This window comes from Pelobates fuscus, chromosome 10 (assembly GCF_036172605.1).
Source record: "Pelobates fuscus isolate aPelFus1 chromosome 10, aPelFus1.pri, whole genome shotgun sequence".
Lineage (NCBI taxonomy): Eukaryota > Metazoa > Chordata > Amphibia > Anura > Pelobatidae > Pelobates > Pelobates fuscus.
The window spans coordinates 78,425,600-78,450,647 of NC_086326.1; the positions used below are offsets into that span (position 1 = coordinate 78,425,600).

At 38.5% G+C, this 25,048-nt stretch overlaps 1 protein-coding gene across 1 annotated transcript in view; it reads right to left on the reverse strand.

The window, feature by feature from the left end:
- Positions 1-791: 791 nt before the first annotated feature.
- NDST2 (N-deacetylase and N-sulfotransferase 2) overlaps positions 792-25,048 on the reverse strand; it is a 160,926-nt gene continuing 136,669 nt past the window's right edge. Inside the window, exons 5-14 of the mRNA XM_063434870.1 lie at positions 23,531-23,716; positions 21,459-21,587; positions 10,876-11,058; positions 8,171-8,267; positions 7,956-8,079; positions 6,992-7,166; positions 5,476-5,646; positions 4,820-4,929; positions 3,552-3,654; positions 792-2,322 (exon numbers count right to left, since the gene is read on the reverse strand). Coding sequence (XP_063290940.1) covers positions 2,197-2,322; positions 3,552-3,654; positions 4,820-4,929; positions 5,476-5,646; positions 6,992-7,166; positions 7,956-8,079; positions 8,171-8,267; positions 10,876-11,058; positions 21,459-21,587; positions 23,531-23,716 — 1,404 coding nt within the window. The 3' untranslated portion in view covers positions 792-2,196. The remainder of the gene's footprint in view (positions 2,323-3,551; positions 3,655-4,819; positions 4,930-5,475; positions 5,647-6,991; positions 7,167-7,955; positions 8,080-8,170; positions 8,268-10,875; positions 11,059-21,458; positions 21,588-23,530; positions 23,717-25,048) is intronic.

The following is a 25,048-nucleotide window of genomic DNA, read 5'->3' on the forward strand; positions in this document are numbered from 1 at the left end:
GTTCATAAAAGAGAAAGTGTGTGTGTATATCCCGTTTCCACATGTTGGATCATTGGGAAGATTAATCCCTCAAACAGGATGCATATTAAAAGCAGAGATAAAGGAAAGGGCAAGTTCTGGTAATCATCTGGCAAACAAAGGGTTAACTGTGGTATAGACTTCAGCTGCCCATATTCTGAGTGATTGGAATGTTTGTGATTAGTTTTTTTTTTTTTTTTTTTGTACTTGGGCTGTTTCTATGTAGCAAGAAGATCACACGATCCATAATATAGAGCTTCAGCATCAATCAGCTCTCCACTGTAAAACATGTTCTATATTCAATGATGACAGCAGAAACAGGACATTGGACTAGTGTTTCCCAGTCCAGTCTTCAAGACACATCAGAGCTCCAGGTTGTGTCAGTGTCACTATAGGAAAGGATTTGGAAAATGACAAAATCCTGGACTGGGAAACACTGCGTTAGACAGACACTAGGATATCCATAAAACAGGACCAAAGGCAGCGTGCCTCTCTAATAGTAACTATAGCAAGCAGATCATAATTCACAATAAAACAAAATGTACACGGAAATATGTCAATGAATGGTTTGTAAATGAATGATTTGATTCTGCACCCAACAAACTGAATAGGATTGTGAGTGATCATTCTTTGTGAACCTAAAATACTGGCCATGTCCAACAATAAATTCAGTTCTCAATCCATGAGAGTATGCCAAAGCTAAAATCCAGCACTATCACTGGCTTTGTATATTGTCATGTTCCATTTAATTTGCTAGCCTTTTCCTAAAGGAAATCTAGAATCTTTAGAAACTATTTAAAATTAAGATTATGTACTAACCAGATGATAAATTAATAAATATTGAAAATCCCCATAAAAAAAAAATATTTAAAATATAAAGTACCAAGAGGAAGCAGTTATGGGATAAAGATAGTTTAGATGTACAGTTGGCAGACAGTAATCTGATTTACAGAATAAAGTAATCGCCTACATCTACTCAAACTCTGCAATGTTTTAAGCAACTCATAGGAGAAATTGTGAAATTCATGACATATGGATCCAATGACTTCTCATAGAGAAACATTAGATTGGCAGATAGCATTGATTGCCGCTCATGCACCATATGTCTCCAATGTTTCTCTATGAGAAGTATTTGATTAGACCCAGATCAAATTTGGTGATCTCCCAGTAGGAGGATGAGGCTGCAGTAAGGAGTCTGACTCTGTGCCATTTAATGGCATTTAAAAAAAAATAATAATTAAAGGCTCAGAATACTGAACTAGTAAAGGAACATATTTTTAAAATTCAAGAGTTCCTTTACCAAACCAAGTTCCTGTGGACATTTCTTTTTCAGGCTCTTTTTACAAACCTCTAACTGAAGTGATTTGTTTTTGAAGGGCCATCAACATTCCTACCTACGTGTGCACAGGTCTACTCTTTGGAAAGATCGGTTGGCATGGGGCAAGAGTGGTTGAACGTGCCACAGAATGTGCAATGAAGAATTACAAGATAAGTCACTTATAAGATGTCGAGATTCAAAACAAGCATGCTCTGTTCACTATCAAAAATGAATTAAATATAAATTTGTAAGTGAGTTGGCATGGTGAGAACTATTCCCATGGTATGCTCAAAAACGTGAGAGGAAGGAAAGGGATCCTGGTGATAAAATGGACTTAAACTGCTCTTTTCCACAGCTTGAATAATTTAGCAATGTCTCCAATGGAACCCGCACTCCACCAAAAAGCACAGGTTACCATGGTGCAAATGCCCTAGAGGAGTCAAAGTACATAATCCCAGACCACCTTGTTCCATTCTGATGTAATCTTGATTCAGATTAAGTTCCTCAAAGTCTGGCCTAAAATAGGCTTCATTGTGCGACTTTAATTTTCTAGACATCTGTTACCAGAAGCTCTGTAACAAAACAGTTAACACTTTTGTACAGGAGGTGCATTTTTGTCACATATTTTTAGACTCAGCAAGGTTGTGTCCATCACTGCAGCACAAAGGTCCACATGCTACAGAAATTAGAACAAAGCCATCTGGTTCCCACAATGATTGGTCAACATCCATAGTGCTATTCATTGCTACAAAGAAAGCCAACCCGTGCAGCAGGATTAGTCCTTGCGAGCTGATTTCTGTTGACTTCTGCCATGTGGTTGTGTGTAGATGTAGCATGCCAGTGCATGTTGGAACCCAGGCTCAGCTCCGGCTAGAATTCTGAAGTTCTTCTCGCAGCCATGTTGGCAGAGGGTGACCAAGCCGGTTTAACAGCTTGGAAAGTTCAATGTTATTTTCCCGGTAAAAGTCCGTTAGGTAAGTCCGTGACTACAAGTGGGTAAAAACAGAAAACAAAACATTCTTTATACCGGTTTACAGTTTTAATTCATAAAAAGAAAAATGCTACAAAAAAAATGTTTAGTATCAGCAACCAGAGGAGCTGCTATACATGAGAAAATGCATTCATGAAACCTCTTGTAGTTGCAGAACATGTTAAAGGCACTATTTTCCATAAATAAAAATGTAAGTTTGACGGATGTCTGTGGTTTTTAAGGTATGCTATGATGTTTCTGAGGTAAATTTCATATTTGGCTCTGGCCCTTCATAACAGGTTAACCCCTTAAGGACACATGACATGTCTGACACGTCATGATTCCCTTTTATTCCAGAAGTTTGGTCCTTAAGGGGTTAAAGGGACACGCTAGTCACTTAAGCAACTACAGCTTAATGTTCTGGTGTCCATAGGCTGTCCCTCCAGGCCCTCCAGGCCCTCCATTGTAATGCAAACACTGTCTTATCAGAGAAAAGGCAATTTACATTGCTGCCTAGTAACACCTCCAGTGGCCGTCACTCAGACTAGAGGTGCTTCCTGGGTCACTGCTGCACTATGTGCAGCACTGTCATTTAGTGTCTCCACGCTTGGCATGGAGGCACTAAACGTTGTTAATAAAGGTGCATTGATTTAATGCATCTATGTGAGGAGATGCTGACTGGTGCAGCGTGGTGTTTTGCCGCAAATGTGCAATAGGCTCCCAATGCTATGCTATGGAAAAGCATTGGATTGGCTGAAATAGTCAATAATTTTAAGCATCTCAGCCCAGGAGGCGGAGCCAGCTGCAAGGAGACCCGTGCGGCACTAGAATAAAGGCAAGTAAAATCACCTTTTACATTGCTTACAGGTAGGCTGGGACCTAAGTTGTGTTTTCACAACTATATGGACAGCAATAAATGTCTGTACTCCTGCCATCTGATGTTGCATTAGCAGTGAATCCACACTTCATAAACATTTTTACATATTTTTGTAATGCCTAGTTAACTTGGGGCTATGCTGTGCTTTATTAATCCTAGAAATGAAAAAATAAACAAAACACCTATGCCATAATTTACATAATTTTAATTTAAATAAAAAAAGTTTTGTATACTCTTTATTAAATGCTAAAAAAACAACTCTATGATAAAGAAAGGCATTTGTTGAATATCAGAAAACATGACAGGCCGATAAAACATATATAAATTGCTTTGGGCTGTGAGAGACACGAATGAGATGGTAGACTTACCGATGGCTCCATGTCAGGGTATTTTCGGCCCTTGCTTTTCCCAAGACATTTTGTCTTCCCATTTTCTACAACCTGGCACCAAAATCCTTTGGCTTCATCAAACCTACAGACCATAAATCAAAATAAAATCAGAATACATAACTTCGGCAGGATTAAAAGCAACGGAATTGTAGTAATATTTTGAATTTAGGTGTTCTCTAAACTCTCATGAATAATGAACAGTGTGTGTGTCATTTGGGACTGATCCCTGAAGACAAAATCATTTTGGTAAAGTATGTTGTATTTTTTTACTTATAGTAAACTATATTCTTTAAAGGATAACGTAGGGAAATACTTAAGTGATTAGAAACAGAATAGAATGTTTATAACTGTAAGGCAGGGAATAGGGTATATTTAGATGCTGAATAACTAATATGCACTGGAAGAAGACTCGAGTCGAAACGTGTCTACATTGTATATTTTTATGTTGAATGGAGAAGACTCACCGGCGGTGAGATCCACTTATTATTTTAGTAAAACTCGCCCACCATCTTAATAAGCATTTTGAGCCCTCATATTAAAGTAAAAATAATAAACAATTTGACAAATTGAGATCTAAGTGTCTGTCCTATATCCCAATACCGGAGAGGATATCTAGGTCTGATAAGGCTTTACTGGGTGTATTACATGGAGCCTGAAAGCTGCTCGAGCACATGTGAGTGGTTCCATAATAAGATTTAAAGTGTGGCATTTACTAGTTGGATTACTCTGTGGGTTTTCTTTCTTTTTTTTATTTTTATTATTAGAGTCTCTATCAACCTCGTGGAGCATTGTGTGATATTCAAATGGTATTAAGCATTTTACTAAGAGGAATTATACTGTCCTTCACCTTATAACACCAAGTATTGTTTTGTCATCACTTGGATGCACACTTTATTATTAAACTTCTAGTAATGTAAGTGTGGGAAAACATTTTAAGTCCTGCACGTTTGTTGGCATTTTATAACATTTTTGCACATATACATCTATTTTTAAAGTAGTTATGATGTCCAAAGTCCATCAGCACCTTCTCACCTTCAAGTGTTAAACAATTTTCAAACTGTTTGACAAGGAAGTGGTGTCCAATCGCCACTGGTCTAACTGCCGCACCTCTGCCTGCTTACAAATGCAGAATCATTTGTTTGCGCAGCAGTGATAAGCTAACATGCTTTTACACACAATGGGTGCAAAGTTGTAGCTACCAATGTTCATTCAAAATGTGGTGCTGTCGTCGTCAAATATTTACTTACTTAAGGGCCTGTGTGTAGTTATAATGTGGTGTCACTCCTAAAAACTTCTGCAAACTCTCCATGGCCGAGGCTGGGTCATTCCGCAGTTCTTGCCCATCCACAATGTGAAACTGCTCGAAATAAAATATCAATCTGTCACCTGGGGAACTGAGCAGGTCAATGGAAACGTCTACAAGTTCATGCCATGCTAGTTTGTTTGCTTGTTTGGCAATAAATCATTTTTAGTCACAAAGTAAACTTCTGTTTTTTTTTTGTTTTTTTTTGCCCCTCCACTAAACTGGGAATTGGGGATAATTCACATAAGAAATACAAGATTTTAAGTTAAATTGAAAATAAATGCTCCAGCATATTTAGACATAAGAGTAATTCCTCAACATTTATAGCACTCCACTTAAGGTATATATTAATTATATACCACACTCTTCTTTTTCTCTATATTAATTGCATGTGGAATAAAGGGTAATCCACATTAGTGTACAGAGCAGCTATACACAATTTTCACCATTAACACATCTGTTGTAGCACACATTCTCCCAATAGAAGATTAATTCCCCTGCTCAATTCTCCTTAAAACTTGATATTGTGATTACTATAAATGTACAAAGGCATTTTAAATCTGCAGCATAGCATTATTTGATAACCCTGTAATCACTCACCTGGCTGGCAGGGTAATAGCTCAACCACCTTTCCAGATGTGTAGCATACCACCCAGGCATCAAGCAACGGCTCTGCAGGTTCCGGAGTTCTGGGGGAGCACGCTGCCCAGCTGTTATCACCTGTGCAAATGTGAAGTTCATTGCTACTGGGTCATTATGCGCTCGCTGATGCTGTAGGGAGATATGAGTGACCGCTATAAATACCGCAATATATTCAACTTTTGTCAACTACAAAAATGTATATAAAAATTTGAGTAGGCGAAGCAAAATATCATTACACTTAGTGCTCACAGGGAACACTAGATGGTAGACCATAATATGCGATGATGTAACTGGTGATAGGTTCAATAACAGAGTCTTCTGGTAAGTGTAACTCAGGGGTGTCCAAAGATCGATTCCCAGATGTTTTCAAACTACAGCTTCCATGATGCTTTGTCATTCCAAAGGCATGCAAAGCATCATGGAAGTTGTAGTTCTACAACATCTGGGGATCTACCTTTTGGGCACCCCTGCTGTAAATTGTTACAAGTCAAGACAATGTAGATTGGGGACTGTCTGTATGCTGTGAAGGTAGGAACAGGCAAACATATTGACACTTCCTGTATAAGGTCATGTTATAATTAGGTTGGTCCCATAAACTGGGTTTTCCTGGTCACGTCACCTCTTCATGCTGTACGGTGGTCATTTTAAAATGCTGCCCTGTTTCCTGGCATTCTGATGCTGAAGGAGCGAAATCTGCAAACTAAGCAATGCAATTCTCTTTTGCTAACCTATTTCAATATTATTCCATAATCGAATGGTCAAAAATGCCAAGTCAAAATTAAAAAACAAAAGACGCAAAAAAAAAAAAATGAAGTATGAAAACGGAAACTGATGAAAAATTCGTATGGTGATTAATTGCTTTGGTGCCTTCTGGCCAGGGACTAATGAAGGTATTTAGAAAATTGGGCAGCCTAGATGGGTCGAATGGTTCTTATCTGCCGTCACATTCTATGTTTCTATGTTATAGGGAATGTGGAGATTGTATTTCTTTAAGATACTAATGTTGAGCAATACTTGTGTCATATGCTTATCTAGGTCATCTGCTGCTCTGCCTACTATATCTACATAGGTTATATCTGTGTTGTTATTCTTGTGCATTGCTGCTTGCAGCTACGTTTAATATCCTGTTCTTCCAGTAAAGGTTACTAGAAATAGTTAAATCAATAGAGAAAATCAGTTCAAACCTCAGCACACTACTTCAGATATTTCAAGTGATATGTTTAGCAATAATGAGCTTTCACTGAAACCGCCAGGTCAAATTAATAATGACAGCAGGTATGAAAATCAGAACGCCTCAGCATCCCCAGAATATTTCACAACAATTAACCTTTGGAGCCCTTTCCACTAACTTCATTTTATGTATATGGACAAATGGCCTCATGGGTCACATTAAACATCAGAGGACGCCCTCCTCTGCTCACTCCCGATGACACAAGTAAATGAAGTTCTGGATTTCAAACCACGGGGGCATTACCTGATACCAGGAGTAAGCTCGGTATGAAGGGCTGATTAAGATAGCGATAATTTTTGCTCTGGGGAGAAGTGCTGCAGCTCGTTTAGGTACCACTTCAGCGTCAAAGTAATTTGCACTCTTCTCAAACATAAAGTCCGTGCTAGCATTGGAAGGCATAGGGAAGAATTCCATGTACCTAAGAGAAATTAAATCAATAAATAAAGATGTTCAGAGCTACAAAATTGCCAAAACTTAAAGGGACTCTACGGACACCTAAAGAACTTTAGCTTGCTAGAGTGTCCTCTTCATTTTACAAGAAGTGCAGATTAAAAAAAATATATATGTATAGATCGATAGATTATAAATGAACCTGGTTACAACTGGTTGAACCTGGTTTAAGCAGACAACAGGTCCTGTTACATCCTGGTTTGGTTAGCTCAGTAGAACTAAACTCAAGAGACAGCAATTGTCCAAAGCACCTGTCTTGCAAAGACTTCTCATTGAGCTGCACTGGGAAGTCTACGATTCGGTAGCCAAAGAAAGTCTGGGCTGGGTTAGAAACGGAGGGCTTCTAATGTAAGCCGTTTTAGATTTACCCCACTGAAAAAATGTATAACTAAATCCATGCATGTTTTCATTGGTGATATATCTACCAAACGGTGTTTTTTTTTTGTACTTGGCAGTGGAGTATGCATCAAAGGGTCTACTCATAAAGAGGAAAATACACAAGAAGACACCTTTTGGGAGTCTTAATCGTGAGGGATTCATCAGTCAGATAAAAGTCCCCTTGTCATTTTAGATGCCAAAGTGAAATATATTGAGACATTCTCATAACCAGATGGCAAGATTTAGCTCCTGATTATGGTCAGTACCATCTGACCAAACTGGAGCTTGGAAATGTTTGGCAAATAAAGAAATAGCTGCGAAAAGTCATAATTTCTGACCGATCAACTACAGGACAAACATTTGATAGTAGAATATTTACCAATCAATGCCTCTGTGATAGTTCAATCCATTGAAAAACTGGATCTCCTCAAAAGTGATTGGACTATGGAAGTTACTTGTGACAGCTGGGTGCATGCCAAGAAAGGAGTACAGGGCTGTTGTACCTATGGAGAAATGTAACAATTAACAACAAAAGATTAGTGGTGTGAAGACCAATTACCAAATACCAATGATGCTCGTAAAATGAATACATACCAGTCTTTTGAGGTCCAACAACTAAAAACTTTGGCAGCCTGTCACAGGTCTTTTCCTTTGACCAGATATCTTTATGTCTCTTGTCATCACAAGGATTCTGTAAAACCATAAAATAATTTCAAGTCAAGATGTAGACAGCCAGACTGCAGACATTTTATAATGGGTGTAACAGCGTTTCCCAGATAAAACCGCATAGCTTGAAAGATTAGGAATTTATAGCTGAAGCAGAGAATAATGTGGTCAACCATTAAATTGTGGTGAAGCCAATAGTAAAGGGACACTAAAGTCAACAATTCCACGTGGTCTAGGTGCAGTGGTTCTGTCCTTTTAACACTGTAATGTAAAACATTTGTTTTTTTAAACAGCTATGTTTACATTACAGGGTTAAATCCACCTCTAGTGTGTCTTCCTGACAGCCACTACAGGTGCTTACACTGCACTGACTGATTAAAACTCTTTCATGTGACAACAGAAGCACTCGTAATAAAGCATAGATTCAATGCATTCCTATGAGGAAATTTGCCGCACATCAGGTCCCCAATGCTCCTCTATGAGGTGCATTGGATTGGTCCACTAAAGAGGCCATGCTTCCCCATGACATCATGGGAGGAGAAAAGGTGAGCAAAAAGCTTAAAATTGTATTAAAGTACAAACTTAACTGTTTCATTTAATCTTTCAGTAGGCATTGCAGAAATGGGGACTTGGGTTCTTTACCAACTAAACTTTTCCTATTATCATTGCTAAAGAGAATCGGTCATGTTTAGTTCATATGTAAATTGCCCTCAAAGTGGCTATATAAAAATAGCAATCATTGCAGTGTTTGCAGATGATTTCCATTAATAAACCTGGTTCAACTAACCCTGAAAAAGATCTACACATCTACACATTAAACGATTTCCCAATTTAAAAAACTAACACAACACTAGCCAAATATATACACAATTTGCATGTCATCGGATTTAAGCCTATAGTCTGCCTTTTCATTCCCGTAGATGCTACTTCAATAGGAGTATGCATACACCGGCAGTATAACATAGTGCTGCGTGTACACTGCTCAATGTATGCCTTGTACTGATTGGCAAACAATGCAAAACATTGTAATCCACCGATCTAAAGAATGGAACGTTTTAAAGTAGCTGATTCAGCACATAAATTCTACCATGCTGTGACTGATAGGAGTTCTGAGCTAGTTTAAAATAGGGTAAAGTTTAGTTTGTGGTGAGAGTACGTAATCTGGGTTAAACGCATTAGGAATAAAGGAACATTAATATTGGGTATACAAACATGTCTTTTTAGCCATAGTGCTAAAATAGTTTTTTAGATTATTGTTCCCCTCTCTTCATAGGGAGCATTAGCCGTGAAGCGTGAAGACGACGAACATCAGTCCTGCAAGGCTTGCATGACCACAACAGGAAGACGCTCTAAAGGCTGTCTGAGTGACTGCCACTAGAGGTGGCATCAGGCAGCAATGTAAACTCTGCCTTTTCTAACAAAAAGCAGTATTTACACAGCTGAGACTGCAGGATCAGTCTCTTTAAATCAGAACCACTACATTAAACGGTAGTGCTTCTGGTGCTTAGAGGGTTCCTTTAAGGTTCAGATACATTGGGATTAGTGGTTAGGTTTGTATTTAGGTTATAGCATTATGGAAAAGGGATACAGACATAGGGTAGGCACTTTAACAATTTAATCTCATTGGTTTGGTTATAGTGTGTGGAGTCCACTGGTTCTGTGTCCTCTAGTATTTAACTATTTTTCAGCAGTTTAATACTGAATGAAGGTGCCTGAATGTTCACAGTCGAGCCCCCACTAGACTTATGGCCAAAGTAGTGATTAAAATCTTTGTCTATTGCAGCCACCCATTGCTGGTATGAGTTGGTAAAACCACGTGGCCAGCTGACACTCTCAGCCAATCACGTTTACCCACAGAGTGGATGGGCTGCGGTGGGCTCGAGTTAAGCTTTAATACTGATGAGAAGGACATCCCAGAGGAATTCAGACACTATAATCACTTTATGAGATAAAGCAGTTACAGTATCAACAGTGTCCCTTTAAGGTCAAAGAGAAACCATTTAACCCAGTGTATTCCAGAACTACATCAACACCAAAATGGAATAGTGGAAGTGACACTCTAGTTAATGGTACATTGTCGTTTAATGCAGCTTCCTTATATAAACAGTGCACCAACACCTACTTATAAATAAAATGCCTTATATTATCCTGAGCTCCTGCTATCCTTAAGTAATTGTGCATTACACTAGCACCCAAATGTGCTGGGCATACAAATGTCCATCAATCTCAGCAAGCATCCGCAACTACACTAAAATGCAAATATCAAGGTTTCACAAAAAGTGTTTACTTAATAAACTTTTTATTTCTTAAAAATTGAACAATGTTGCAACATTCTATACTTAATCCATAAAATGTATCATTGGACCTTGAAAGTGATTAAATGCAAACACCTACCAGTACTAAACGTACTTCTAGGGGCATACTGCACTTTTAAAATGGCAGAAATTAAAATATAAATAAGGATCTCTAACTAGCACGGGCTATATAACCATAACTATAAACTTAAAAAAAACAAAAAAAAAAAACACTTTCCATAACTCAAAAGAGAGACTAGATACACCTAAAACACTGATTGTATAAGAGACTTTTGGGGTACAGTAAGTAACATTACACAATGAAGAATTATACCGCACCTGCCATAGAGGATCCTTCTCTTGTGGAAAGATTTCAAAGTATTTCTTTGCCAGGTTAACAGGTGGTAGAGTTTGGAGTCGGAGATTGGTCCAACACTGCACAAACTTCACTAGGCTTTCAAACGTGTAGAGCCCCAGGCGGTCGTTGCCGTAGTTTGAGAGATGTGTCATGAAGATGCTGATCTGTAACAGACACACAGAAGAATTGCCATCTAGGTTAACTTTCCTAAGTAGAGCACTTGGCTGCACAAACACTCATTTATTATTTACATGGCCTGTGGGTAGAGGAGAGCCTGTAGATAGGGCGATGTGTGGATGCTGGAGGGTGGGAAGTGGGAATTTAAGAATGATTTTGAAAAAGAAAGACAACTAATCCCTTAGGTCTCCACTTTTGAAAGATGAGAAAAAAAATTATATAAAATAAAAACAAACGCATTTCAAACAGAGATAAGGTTAGAATTCACAACCGCGACATGCAGAGTAGACTTTGTGAAATTAACATGGCATTACAGAGCTTGAATAAGTAAATATTTCATGACCTCTCTGTGGTGTCTTATTTAATATTTTAGTGCATAGAGAAGGACGCTACCAGAAACTGTGTTCTGCTCTAGTTATACAACCTTGGAGATCACCTAAAGTCATTCCCTAGAACACAGTCTTCATGTAAATTAAATATGCGGATTGCAAATTACACATAGAATATGGTTTATTTTATTCATTGAACATTTTTTTATTGAACATTTTATTGAACATTTCTGTCTATACATGTATAGCTCTGCTTGAAATAAACTACACTGAATGTTATATAGTTAATTAGGGATTTTTTTTTTTTTTTATCATTCGTATACAGTTGTATTATTTATGGTTATTTATTATCTCTTGTGTTGTTAGTTACTTTGAAGAAATCTCCGTAATTTGAGACTATTTGTAGCTTAATCTTGGTTCGATGTTATCCACAATTGCCCCTGTATGTAAATGTTTCACAAATAGATAGTTGTACAGTGATAATGTAACTATGTACTTTGTTACCTGGTATGAGTTAATGAAAGTTTAAGCAATGACGTAAATTAAAGGATATGAATATTTTCATTAAAGCAGCGGTTTTATATAAAGTCCTATGTTACTAGTCATGCCTTAAAATCGACTTCCCACTACAAGCCACAGCATACAGTGGCAAATTTCCACTGACACCATATTTTTCTAACACGCCAGGGATACATTTTCACTAGCCAATGGTTAGTAGAGAGTTGAAATTTTGAGCCCTGATTCGGACGGTTTAGATAGGTGTTCATACCCACACATTTTACCCTGTGATAGCTTGGCAAGTAGTCAGACCCATGAAACTATAAATGGTCATGCAATTCATTTATAAAGGTTAGTTTAAAACTTTAGACCAATTCCATTTAAGATCACGGTCACAAGAAATCCTTTAAAAACTAAAAATTACTTTTTTTTTTTCTGCAATCCATATAAACAACCTTATCTTTCCTGAGTCAATAAACAGTGTGTGGTTGGAATACAAATGGACAGTCGAAGCAATTTTGTACATGACAAATCTTTCTGACAATTTTGGTTAAGCAGCTGTCATACAAAGGGATTTTGTTTGAAAGTAGTTTGTTCTTTGTCAAATAGAACCTGTATAATATATGCAGACCCTTCACCAATTGCAAGTCTTGTATTAACGTATTAGGAACACAGAATCAGATTTTCACCACTGTTAAACCTATTCACCATCAGAGACTTGCAACACAGTTCTCCATTTATTTCATAGTTTTGCAGATATGAACCCAAAATATATTGAGGTTGAAATATTAATACAAAGTGTAATTATGCATGGGACTGATAGTAAATATAGTCAGATAAATTTTCACCACCTTCCTATTGGGGAACAAGAGCTAAAGGTATGCATAAAGGTAAGTGGTCCCAGGGCAAATAGGGACATGCCACTGAATGAAGAATGACCTTAGCTAAATTGGGTGGATAGTCAGATACATATTAAAAGGGACATTATAGTCACCAGAAAAACTACAGCTTAATGTAGTTGTTCTGGTGAGTATAATCATTGCCTTCATGCACTTTAATGCAAACACTGCCTTTTCTTAAGGCAGTGTTTACATTGCTACTAGGGACACCTCCAAGTGGCCACTCCTCAGATGGCCACTGGAGGTGCTTCCTAGCTCAGTGCAGCACAGTAAGCACCCCTACCGTTCAGCGTCTCCACGCTCTGCATGGGGACGCTGAATTTTCCTAATTGAAATGCATTGATTCAATGCATCTCTATGAGAAGGTGCTGATTGGCCAAAATGGCATTTTAGCCAATCAGCATTGGATTGGCTAAAAATCAGCAATTCTGATGGTGTCACCAAGGGGGAGGGGCCAGCACCGGTGGACCCGTGGAGCCTGAAAATAAGGTGAGTTTTAACCCAAGGGGGGGGGGGGCCTTTCACTTCAGGATCAGGAATACATAGTGTTCCTTTAACTTTCCTGGGGCTGTATGCTGGAGGGTTTCTCCGTACAACAGAATGTATTGCTTTTCCCAACAAACAAAAATGTGTTATTGCTAGCTTTAAACATGGTCTATTTGATTTTTTTTTTATATTGTAGATCTTGACAAAAGGCCCACGGAGGGACTGAAACGTCGATTACAAATGTAATTATCACAATTTGTTGTAATTAAAATAAAGAAGATAATCTACTGAAGAAAAGCCCTGTGAAAGCGCTTGGTTTTAAAGATATGTATATATACACACACACACCAAAGTGTGAAATATTCTATCGAATCAAAACAAACCTATTTTTAAATAAGTTGCATTGGAATGGTCTATAACTTATAGTCCCAATTCCAAAATATAATCAAAATGATTCAAACAGGATCTCAATTCTTGTACCAGGGTCTCCCAGAATGCTACCAGCTGTAAAATAAGCTCAATTTGAAACCCAATAGAAGGGCTCAACATATATTGCTTTCAAGGTTGACAGTTCTGTGTTGTGATCTGTATGCATCATGAGTGGACATGGAAAACAGGATTAAGCGGGAGCTTTTATGGAAAAAGGTGGGGGAGGAGATCAAGAATAAAACAGAATGCTTTCCGCTTAAACTAGAACACAAACATTCTACTGGGGGAAAAAAAAAAAAAAAGATGTCTGTCTTCCTGGAGCCATATTGTATATACAGAAGGTTTATGGATGGAATAGTGGAGGATATTTACTTAACTGTTATTAAACAGACCTTGTTTGACGTTTCCATTACAATATAGCAAGAAATGGAACTGCAAATTGAAATACATCTCTGGAATCCTATACAATGCAAAAAGCAAAAGATAGTATTGTATAGCCTATTTTTCTGAAAGGCATATAGGTTTAGTGATTTCCAAAATGTTAATCAACTGGCTCAACAGAAATGCTTCAAACAAGCAAATCAATATCCCATTCTTGAAAACATTTTTTATGTGCATTTCATCAAAATACAGTTATGAAAAGCTCAAAAAACTGTTTTGAAATTTAAAGGATAGAAGGTAAAATACTATGCTCCTCGTGAGACATCATTTATGGAGGACATCAACATGGATGCCAAGAGCTGAAGATCAAAGATGGTGGCAACCAGCAGGCACAAATAAGGTAAGAATTAGACTTGTGCAAAAGCTTGTTTCGGCTGGTTTGTCCAAAATATAATCATTTTAGTCTACACACGAATGAATTGATTAGTCCGGAATTTACCTGTGGAGTCTAATTCAACAACTGAAACTAATTTTTAGTCATAGTTATATCTCACCCATGTTGTACCCACACCCTGAATGGAAATCACCCCATCATGTATGTTTCTAAAATATATGCAAAGACTCAAGAAGGTGACAGAGCTGCTTTAAATCAGAAGCATTTCGTTTTTTTGAAGGGACAGGTTTGATTTTGCGGTGTGAATTAGAATACAAATACATGAGGCCTACCATACCTGAATGTGAGCTTATTTCAGCAGGGCCCCCTCTACAAAAGCTTCCTGTGTATCAAAATTGCCTTGTTATAATAATGTTTTCTATGCCCATTGTACAACACCGCAGAATATGTGGGTGCTTTACAAGTAATAATACTAGTAAAATGAAAGGGATAAATCGATTTCAAAAGTGACAAATGTATACATACAAAAGGCACGTATGGAAGGGGACTATTGTAAATGTAATCCTACAAAGCAAGTTTATTTTATTTAATTTATTTCAAGTGTTTTGTTCTATGTTTATGATCCTTTTCAGACAGTTACGAAAATACTTGACTACCAGTGAGTCAACAATTGCTGAATCTTGCTGCTGAGGTGTGAAGAGGGAACATTCACACATGCAAGCCTTACGCTCATCTTCATCTTGATTATAAGACTCCTCACATTTCCTGGCAGTTTTCTTTCAGGAGAATACATAACACGAAAATGTTTTCTGCACAGCTGTGTAAGAGGGGTTTGGTTTAAAAAGAACAGGAGAACTCTGGAGAAATAGCAGCACCACGATGATATACCTTTGTATTTGAATTAGCCTCATTCAACTTGTCAAGGAACTGAAGTCTGTATTTAGGAAGAGAAAAAGCTTATGATTCACACGTGCCTATATGATTTTACCATTATTAAAAAGAACATTTATATAGCTACAAAGTAACATAAACTGGGGGGAAAAAGTGAAGTGCCTGACAATTTGGGGGAAAATAGAAATCAATTCTTCCAAATAGCAGTCAGACTCCCCTTCAGTTAAAATCTGGTACTCCACATAGTATCTATGATATCCTTTTCATTTGATATCTGAATCTGAGAAAACCATTTGCTAGGCACATCATTCCACATCTTGATTGTTCTTACAGTAAAGAATCCTTTGCCAATAAAAAGTCCACAATTGCAAAAAAAAAATAAAAATAAATTCTATACACAAAAAATTTTTTTATACACACACACACACACACACACACACACACAAAAAACAAAAAACAAAAACAAAACAGAAAATGACTAAATGCAGAACAACCGTTCCTCTAGAGCAGCGGTTCCCAAAGTGTGGGTCGCGACCCACTGGTGGGTCGCAGGGCGATCCCCAGTGGGTCGCGCTGACCCACACATCCAGGGCTGCCGGGCTCCCTCCAGTCAGTCTGCCCAGCAGCTCCGGTCTGCAGCTCCGCCGGGTGCAGAGCTGCAGACCGCGTGATAGAAGTCTCGCAAGCTCCCAAAGCGTTACCATGGCAACACTCTGGGAGCTCGCGAGACTTTTATTACACTGTCTGCAGCTCTGCACCCGGCGGAGCTCAGACCGAAGAGTTATCCCACCGGACCACCGGGGAGACACTGGACCACCAGGGATATCTAATGAAGGTAGGGCACAGAGCCCAAAAAATGCCCCCCCCCCTACCCCAATGTAACCCCTTCTCTGCCTGGCCCCCACCCCAATGTAACCCCTTCTCTGCCTGCCCCCCTTCCCCCCCACCGTAACCCCTTCTCTGCCTGCCCCCGTTCCCCCCCACCGTAACCCCTTCTCTGCCTGGCCCCCTTCCCCCTCACCATAACCCCTTCTCTGCCTGCCCCCCTTCCCCCTCACCATAACCCCTTCTCTGCCAACCCCCCCAATGTAGCCCCTTCTCTGCCTGCCCCCCTCCCCCTACTGTAACCCCTTCTTTGCCTGCCCTCCTCCCCCCCCACTGTAACCCCTTCTCTGCCTGCCCTCCCCACTGTAACCCCTTCTCTGCCTAACCCCCTTACTGTAACCCCTTCTCCCCCTGCCTGCCTACTGTAACCCTTTCTCCCCCTGCCTGCCTACTGTAACCCTTTCTCCCCCTGTCCCCCGCACACTGTAACCCTTTCTCCCCCTGCCTGCCCACTGTAACCCTTTCTCCCCCTGCCTGCCCACTGTAACCCTTTCTCCCCCTGCCTGCCCACTGTAACCCTTTCTCCCCCTGCCTGCCCACTGTAACCCTTTCTCCCCCTGCCTGCCCACTGTAACCCTTTCTCCCCCTGCCTGCCCACTGTAACCCTTTCTCCCCCTGCCTGCCCACTGTAACCCTTTCTCCCCCTGCCTGCCCACTGTAACCCTTTCTCCCCCTGCCTGCCCACTGTAACCCTTTCTCCCCCTGCCTGCCCACTGTAACCCTTTCTCCCCCTGCCTGCCCACTGTAACCCTTTCTCCCCCTGCCTGCCCACTGTAACCCTTTCTCCCCCTGCCTGCCCACTGTAACCCTTTCTCCCCCTGCCTGCCCACTGTAACCCTTTCTCCCCCTGCCTGCCCACTGTAACCCTTTCACCCCCTGCCTGCCCACTGTAACCCTTTCTCCCCCTGCCTGCCCACTGTAACCCTTTCTTGATATAATATAAGGAAGATAAATAAGAAGAAGGCTAATACAGCGTTGTTTTTGGTGTTTGGTAAAAAAAGGGATAGGGGGTGAGGGGGGAAAGCACTGTGTTGAGTGCAGATCAAAACATGGTAAGCGTAAAAGTAGTTGTTAAATTGTGCAACAAATTTAGAAACCACGTCTGAAAAAACCCAAAATATGCTTGTGGCTATTTACCAGAGTATCTGAAGACACTTGCGCTAAAAAGCTTGAGTTACTGCAGCACTGGTGGGAGGTTAGGAAATTTTACCATGAAGAAAGATGCATTAGTGGGCGGTAGGTATAAAAAGGTTGACTACCCCTGATCTAAAGTGTCAGGGCCTGCACCTGGAGATCTTCCATGGTGATATAGCTACATACTGTATCTATACACCGCTTTCTATTTGTGATGCAAATTATCCACAGGATGAAATGTTCAATGCCAAAGATAGTGTTGCACTCAAGGAATCCAATAGTGGCTGCTACCACACCGGGAGCATCATGGAAGGGATCCTCCGTATTCACATTTCAAAGTCTTCACAGATTAGTGCAAATAGGAAAGAGTTTTATTCGGGATCATGAGAACAAAATCATGTTCAGCGTTTCGGAGTCAAGTCTTATACATGATTAAGGCTTGATGCTGAAATGCTATACGTGATTTTGAATACAACTCCTTCCTATTAGTGCTACTCTGTGAAGCTTTTGGAATTTGATTTTGGATAACGTTAATAAAGATAACATTATCTATCATTTTTTTATTTATTGATTCTTAAGCCAACTATATTCACATATTTTTGCAGCACTTCTGAGAACCCAAAGCGGCATTATACCCAAGTACATAAATAATCCCATGTATTTATTGAACACAACAACTGTCTAATGTAAAGTGCAATCCTATGAATGTTCATTTTTATCTCAACATTAAAGGATCACTATAGGGTCAGGAACACAAACATGTATTCCTGACCCTATAGTGTTAAAACCACCATCTAGCCGCATGTGTGTCAGCGCGAGTGCGCGCGCGCGTCAGCGCGTGCGCGCGCGCGCGTGTGTGCACGCGTGTGTGTCAGCGTGTGTAGATTTTGTTAAAAACCATTTTCTTTTTTACATGTTCCATGAATTCTAAGCAAACGCCACCTATTGGGAGAATATACCCAATATGTTTGTATATATTTAAATTGCAACATTTAATATTGCTCCACTTATTATTACATTATCATTTTATGCTGGATTGGTGAATTGGGATTGCACCTAAGTGTGTAGCAGTTATAAATCTAGTAAATTACAGGAGTTCTACCTGTTCTAAATACATTGACTTTCTAGCACCCAAACTTTATTTACTACTAGAGGTTGGATGAGCCCTGTAATCAAAACACTGCGGTTTCTCCAAAAACCTGTTTTGACTAACAGGGCTAAGGGGAGAGGGGCAAGGCACCAAGACCACTCCAACGGGCAGAAGTTGTCTGGGTGCCTTCAGTGTCCCTTTAAACACTGGAAGGTGCTGTATAATGCAGGGCAAAAATACTTTATATATTTACTTAATAGACTCAGAATTGACAAACTGCCTTGCATGCCATCAAACAGTTAAAAAGAATAAGGGGGATAAAAGAGGGACAAGTAGTCGTGTATTGTCTTGCATACAGCAACAAACATAAGAGTGGGCGGCTTCTGGTGAAACATGAATGCGTTGAGCCTGACTTCAGCATTGTAATAAGAAACTGCAGGTGGCAATATACCCTGTACTTATATGGACAGGTAATTACCAAACAACTGCTTGCAGCCTGCGGACCGATTCATGACAGGTCTGCTAGCACCGTGGGTGTTCAAAACACAACATGACTCGAAACAACCATAGCAAATTTACATTTAACAAAAATGGCAAGGCTGGAAAAATGCATTCAGAACCTCCGCTATCTTGGGACTGTCAAATCGTCTTTTAAAGTGAAAGTATAGTCTGTGAAGGACTTGTCCTAATTCTAATGATCAACTGTCAAGGATTTTCCATTATTGCAGAGTGATAGAAAGACAGAAAAACCAACAACCCCCCCCCCCCCCCACCATAATCCCCTCCCCCCCAAATAAACCTTATTTAGAGCAGTTTCATGGGGACGCGAGGGTGTGTGCATTCTAACCTATATATGCCGACACACACACAAGATTGAACATTTCTTATTGTTACCTCGATGAATTATTTACAATGTTGGAGGCTGTTCTTTAAAAGCAAACACACGCATTTCACGTTTACCCACAGCAGATGGCAATCACTGAATGTCTCTCTTGATACGGTAGTTGATGAACAGGGGGACAGCTTATCAGCCAGTTCGATGAAGCATACCATTTTATGAAGTCTCACACTGCCGGTTTCAGCTATGGCTATCTGCATAGTCTGACAGTTACCGGTTTCTATTTTACAAAAAAAATTATATAACACTTTTCCACTGCTTTTAGCGTGCCTTTGCTGTGAATGGATTTGTTCTATTATTTTTTTTTCTTCTTCTGAGAATAGTTTTTTCCCCTATGTATTAGGGGACAGTACATGGAGATCAGCATCCATAACTGGTTCTGTGCATTTTGCATTGCAGTTGATTTCTATTTGGTATTATTTGGTATGCCTATTAGTTTATCATTATAATTACAGGGAGGATCAAAACAAGCAATGTTATTCCTTAAAGTCCAAACTGTAGCAATTAAAAATAAAAATGTTAGCGGATGTGGAACACCTCTCCAACTTCCCTCTAGTCACAGTTTAGATATTTGGCCATTCAGATTTCAATTCACCACAATTTGGAATTTGGGAAATAATCTGGTCAAGAAACTATAAATTGATTTAGGAGCTCATCCCCCTGAACGGTTTCACTAAAACAACTGGATCTGTGTAGGCAGATCCAATGCTGGAGATTTAGAAAAGTGTCACTTAAAGGAACAATAAAGCATTTGGAATGCAAACCTGTATTACCAAAGGTTTTGAGCCGTATAAATAATGGTAAAACATACAGGAGCATTAGGGACCTGATGCACATCAATGCTTCTTGCGGCTGTAAGGAAGACAGGTGGATTTAAACCTGCATTGTAAACATTGCATTTTCAACAAAACAGCAATGTTTTAGATTGGAGGGTTAAAATGAGAGGACCACTGCACCAAGGTCACTTTGTTGATATTTTAGTGGTGAAAACCCATAGAATGTTCATGTTGATTTAGACTTTTAAAAACCTCACTAGTTGCACAATGTTGGGGGCTTTGATAGTCTCTGCATAAAATTCCAAGCATCTATCTTTACATTAACAGGTGTTCTGTCTGTACTGTACATTGCACCTTATATTTCATTGACTCTCAAATGAGCTCTTAAAGACCATTAAAAAACAAAAAGACAGAGGTTGTCCAATTCTGTTCAAATAAGAATACTGTATATTAAAAGGTACACTCTGGAACCCTACATCACTTTAGCTTGCTTTATTCCTGTATATGTGGAAAGTGTGTCCTTTTCTTTTCATTTTACAAAAATTTCAGATATCAGTAGATATTTATTATTTTTTACAAATTAACCTGGTTACAGTCCCCTGGCTGTGAATCAGGCAACCAGTCCTATTACTTCCTTGTTGGTTACCTCAGTGGAGCTAACCTCAAAAGGCAAGAAATTGCCCAGAGCACCTTTTTTTTTTTTTTTTACAAAGACTTCTCATTGAAATATATACATATACCCACAATGAAAAGAATGCACACTTAAAAACGCATGCATGTTTGCATAGCTGCTATATCTATTAAAGGGTCAGCTTCCCTTTAAGGCCTGGTCTGAGTTTCAATGTCCTATGTCTATGAGAAATACTATATTTTGTGAATGCAAATGTGACTATATTGTTGGATTTATTTTAACATGTGAAAATCATATTTGGAGGATCAAAGAGGTACAGGTTTCAAATACAGTTAAATGACACCCCGGTTTTGATGTTTACCCACTCATTTAAGTGCATTACAAGGATATGGCATTAAACAGATAATATAAATGGTTTATATTCTCACCCCAACAGATAATATAAATGGTTTATATTCTCACCCAAACAGATAATATAAATGGTTTATATTCTCACCCAAACAGATAATATAAATGGTTTATATTCTCACCCAAACAGATAATATAAATGGTTTATATTCTCACCCCAACAGATAATATAAATGGTTTATATTCTCACCCCAACAGATAATATAAATGGTTTGTATTTTCACCCAAACAGATAATATAAATGGTTTATATTCTCACCGGGTTAAGGAGGATAGTCAGGAAAAGTTCACCACCGCGAATGGACTTATCAAGTTCTTTGGAGCCCCCAGGGTACTCATTGTAGAATATGGTGTGAGTAAAGAGCCCGCAGGTCTGCCGTGGTAAAACCTTTATATGGAAGGAGAAAGTCAAAATGGCATCTTGCAATTCTGTGGCTAAGTATACACATCCAATATTCTTTTAAAACACTTTGCTCTTCTACAAAAATATAAGCCTTCGTTTATGATTTATTGGATAGCTTTCTCACTTTTATAAAAGATCTCTAGATATATATTTTGATTTCTATTCTCAAAAGAGAATTGTTATTTCTGGAATTTATGGGTCATGTTTATAGCAGTTTTCATTCTTCTGGAAAGCTTAGTCATCCATAAAAAAAAACACAAATCTGAATATTGGCAAGCTTGAACTCCTTGACATGTGAAAATATGCCGGATTATGCCGGATACCGGATTAATCTCTAATCTTATTTTTCTTTTTAAGCATGAAACAAAAAAAAAAAACAAAAAAAAAAAAATATCTTATGGTATTATATCCTTAGTGTATTTTTTGTAACACGTACATATAAGTAAACAATGATTTTCTATGCATTCCTTTACTCCATCCTACTCTACAGTGGCCACTATCTTTAAATGGTTAATCTAAGCTTCATAACCATTACAGTCCACCTCCAGCAACAAAGGGGTTTAACTCTGTATGTGCATCTTTTCATTGTGAACACATACACATATAGACTCTGGTTACCATGGCCACTTGAAATCACTGAAGTCATCATGGTACTTGCATTCCTCCCCAAATGTCCATAGTTATAAGGACAGTGCCTATTTTGGCCCAAATCCACGTGACCCTCTATTTTGTCTTCACGTCTCTTTTCTAGGAGCTCTATGTTCTTGGGGTGTCTTAGTGTATAACAGAGCTCCACAGCCATAATACTCACAGTAATGTCTTTAAACTACAATAAATGTGATTAGAATTCAGTCTATGTAAATATTATTGAAAATTACATTTTAGTACAAATTGTCATTAGAAAGTTGCCCAATATTTCTCAGAACAGGTAGCCTTTGACCACCCCCCCCCCCCCCCCCCTCCTACACCCTTAAAATTAAAGTGTCCCTCTTTGTCTATTGGAAAAGTTGGGAGGTATGTGCTTGGAGTAAAATTTATTTTTCTGAAGCATAAATTCACATATTGTGTCATATACATGATGGGCCTCTGAAGAATGCCTTCTGGGACAGTTTCATGCCTTCAAATTAAGTATAATGTTGGCAGAAAAGCAAAGCTTCTGTTCCAAGAAAATTGAGGATGGCTTCCAACAAGGAGCAAGTGAGGAGACACTCTAAAGATTTAACGTCCAGTAGCATATCCTACTAATAATTTGCATTTCAGTGCTTCAATTTACAGCATTTATCCACTATATTCAGATGATGAATCTCCACTATCTCTGCGGTTTTAAACTTATAAATAAATTCAGTGGTAGCGGTTTTAAAAAATAGATATATTTTTACATATTTTAGTGTAGGTCGATTGAACGCTATATATACATAAACTGCATGATATGTAAACAACCTGAGAGACTTTTGTATGCACTAGCAAAAAAAAAAAAAGGTGATCTGGAAACTAACCCGCCATATTGGCCAAGTATACTTATATGTTCCTTACAAAACTATGGACTATAATGTTATTTTACATTACCATAAAATTGACAGGTCACGGTCACATAAGCAGCATTTACAAATATTTAAAATAAACACTTCAAGAAGGGTAGGGGAGAAAGGAACAAATAGGTCTTATCCATACAGGACATTTTAGTGTAAACAAAGTTCCATTTTGAACAAAGGGATGAAACAAGATTTGGTTTCATACCTGTGAGATAATATTTTCAAAAAAATTTAAATATTTTCACATATTAAGATATATATATATATATATATATATATATATATATATTCGTTTTTGATATGTTGGCATTTAAAAAAATATATTAAAGTTATTCCAAAATTATTAAAATCCTTTGCAAAGTACCACTCAAATTAAAAGTTACCGGTATACCGTACCATGATGCGATTGTGTATGAAACCCCTTCGGTACCGAGCTGGCCGTAGGTGTGGGTACTCTTCAGTGCTGGTAACGTGTATGCTCCACACAGATTTCCAGGCTTCATAGAGTTGACTGTGAATTGGGTATACGCCAGAATGATGGGGCGCCACTGCGTACCCTAAATCTATAGGGATGCCGTGTTCCTGCAAAAGAAAGTGGACTTACAGCAATCCGTTACATCTACATACCTCCTAAAACTAAGCAGTTACAAAAGCACATGATTTTTAAACGAGTGATTTATTGAAATTGTACTTCAGTGGAGAAATGGGCTTAGAAGATACCAAGTGTAACATGCACATAGCTATGTCGTAATGTATCACTGCACTTTCAGGTATTCTAGAAACCTTTATTTTTCATGACTATATGGTTAATCAATACAACAGAAACTGTACAGAACTAACAGTACACATTTTAGGCCAAATTAGCAAGCAATTCTCCAATTTACAACATTTCCCTTTCACAACAAGGGATTCGGCAAATCAATTTATTTAATGACAGCCATAGCAAGTCATTTGTCACAGGGGGAGTTGATGCATAAAAAAGAAAAAAAAAATTAACAGGAAAAATTTAGTAGCCTGTGTTTAACCTGTACATCTAATCAACAAAGTTATTACTACAAAAAAAATTAAAAATATTGCAGCGATTTTAAAGGCTTGTCAACAAACATGTGGAGCCCAGAAACCATTGCTTAGTAGCAGAGACAATTTAGATCCTAATAAACTTTCTAAGGGCCCTATTAATTCTGCCCTTCCAGCCTCCTTTACAGTCTGTGTATCATACACAAATAAAAGGCTTAGATTGATAGAGGATGGAGTGTTCCCAGCTTACCAATAGCAAGTATTAACACTGCAATCATTTTTTCACAAACAAAAATTCACAAGACACACACACCTACCTAACTCACGGTGTTTGAGTAAGACACTCCATAGTACAAAAAGCACAACAGTGCAGCTAATTGCTGTCTATATGTGGGTAATATTAAATTAATGGTAGTACTTAAAGAGTTGCGATATCTCTTCTAGCTTCTAATATAAGTGATCAGAGGAAAATGAAAAAAAAAATTTTTTTAATAAAAATGAGGTTACTCTCTGGAACTCATCTGCACCAAGGCAGTGTATCAGACAACAATGCCTTGAAAAATACTATTAACTGTATTTATAAAGCATTTTTATAAAGCATTTTGTGTGTAAGAGGAAGAAAAAGCAAGACAGAAGGTACATGTATGGAGGAGGGGTGATTATTTTAGCATAAATCTTCTAAATATGCATATTTTTGTTAAGATCAGAGGCTCCCAACTGATGGCCCATGTGTTGGATTAGTCATTTGAGGCTGTTGGTGTGGACCCAGGTCTTCTGGTGGAATAATACCCAAAGAGGCACTGTGATAATACATCACTGGTGCATTACGGTCTTTACACCTCCCTCTCCCCCCATAGAAACTGCATATCATTACTGGTTTGGATGGTCTTTGTATTT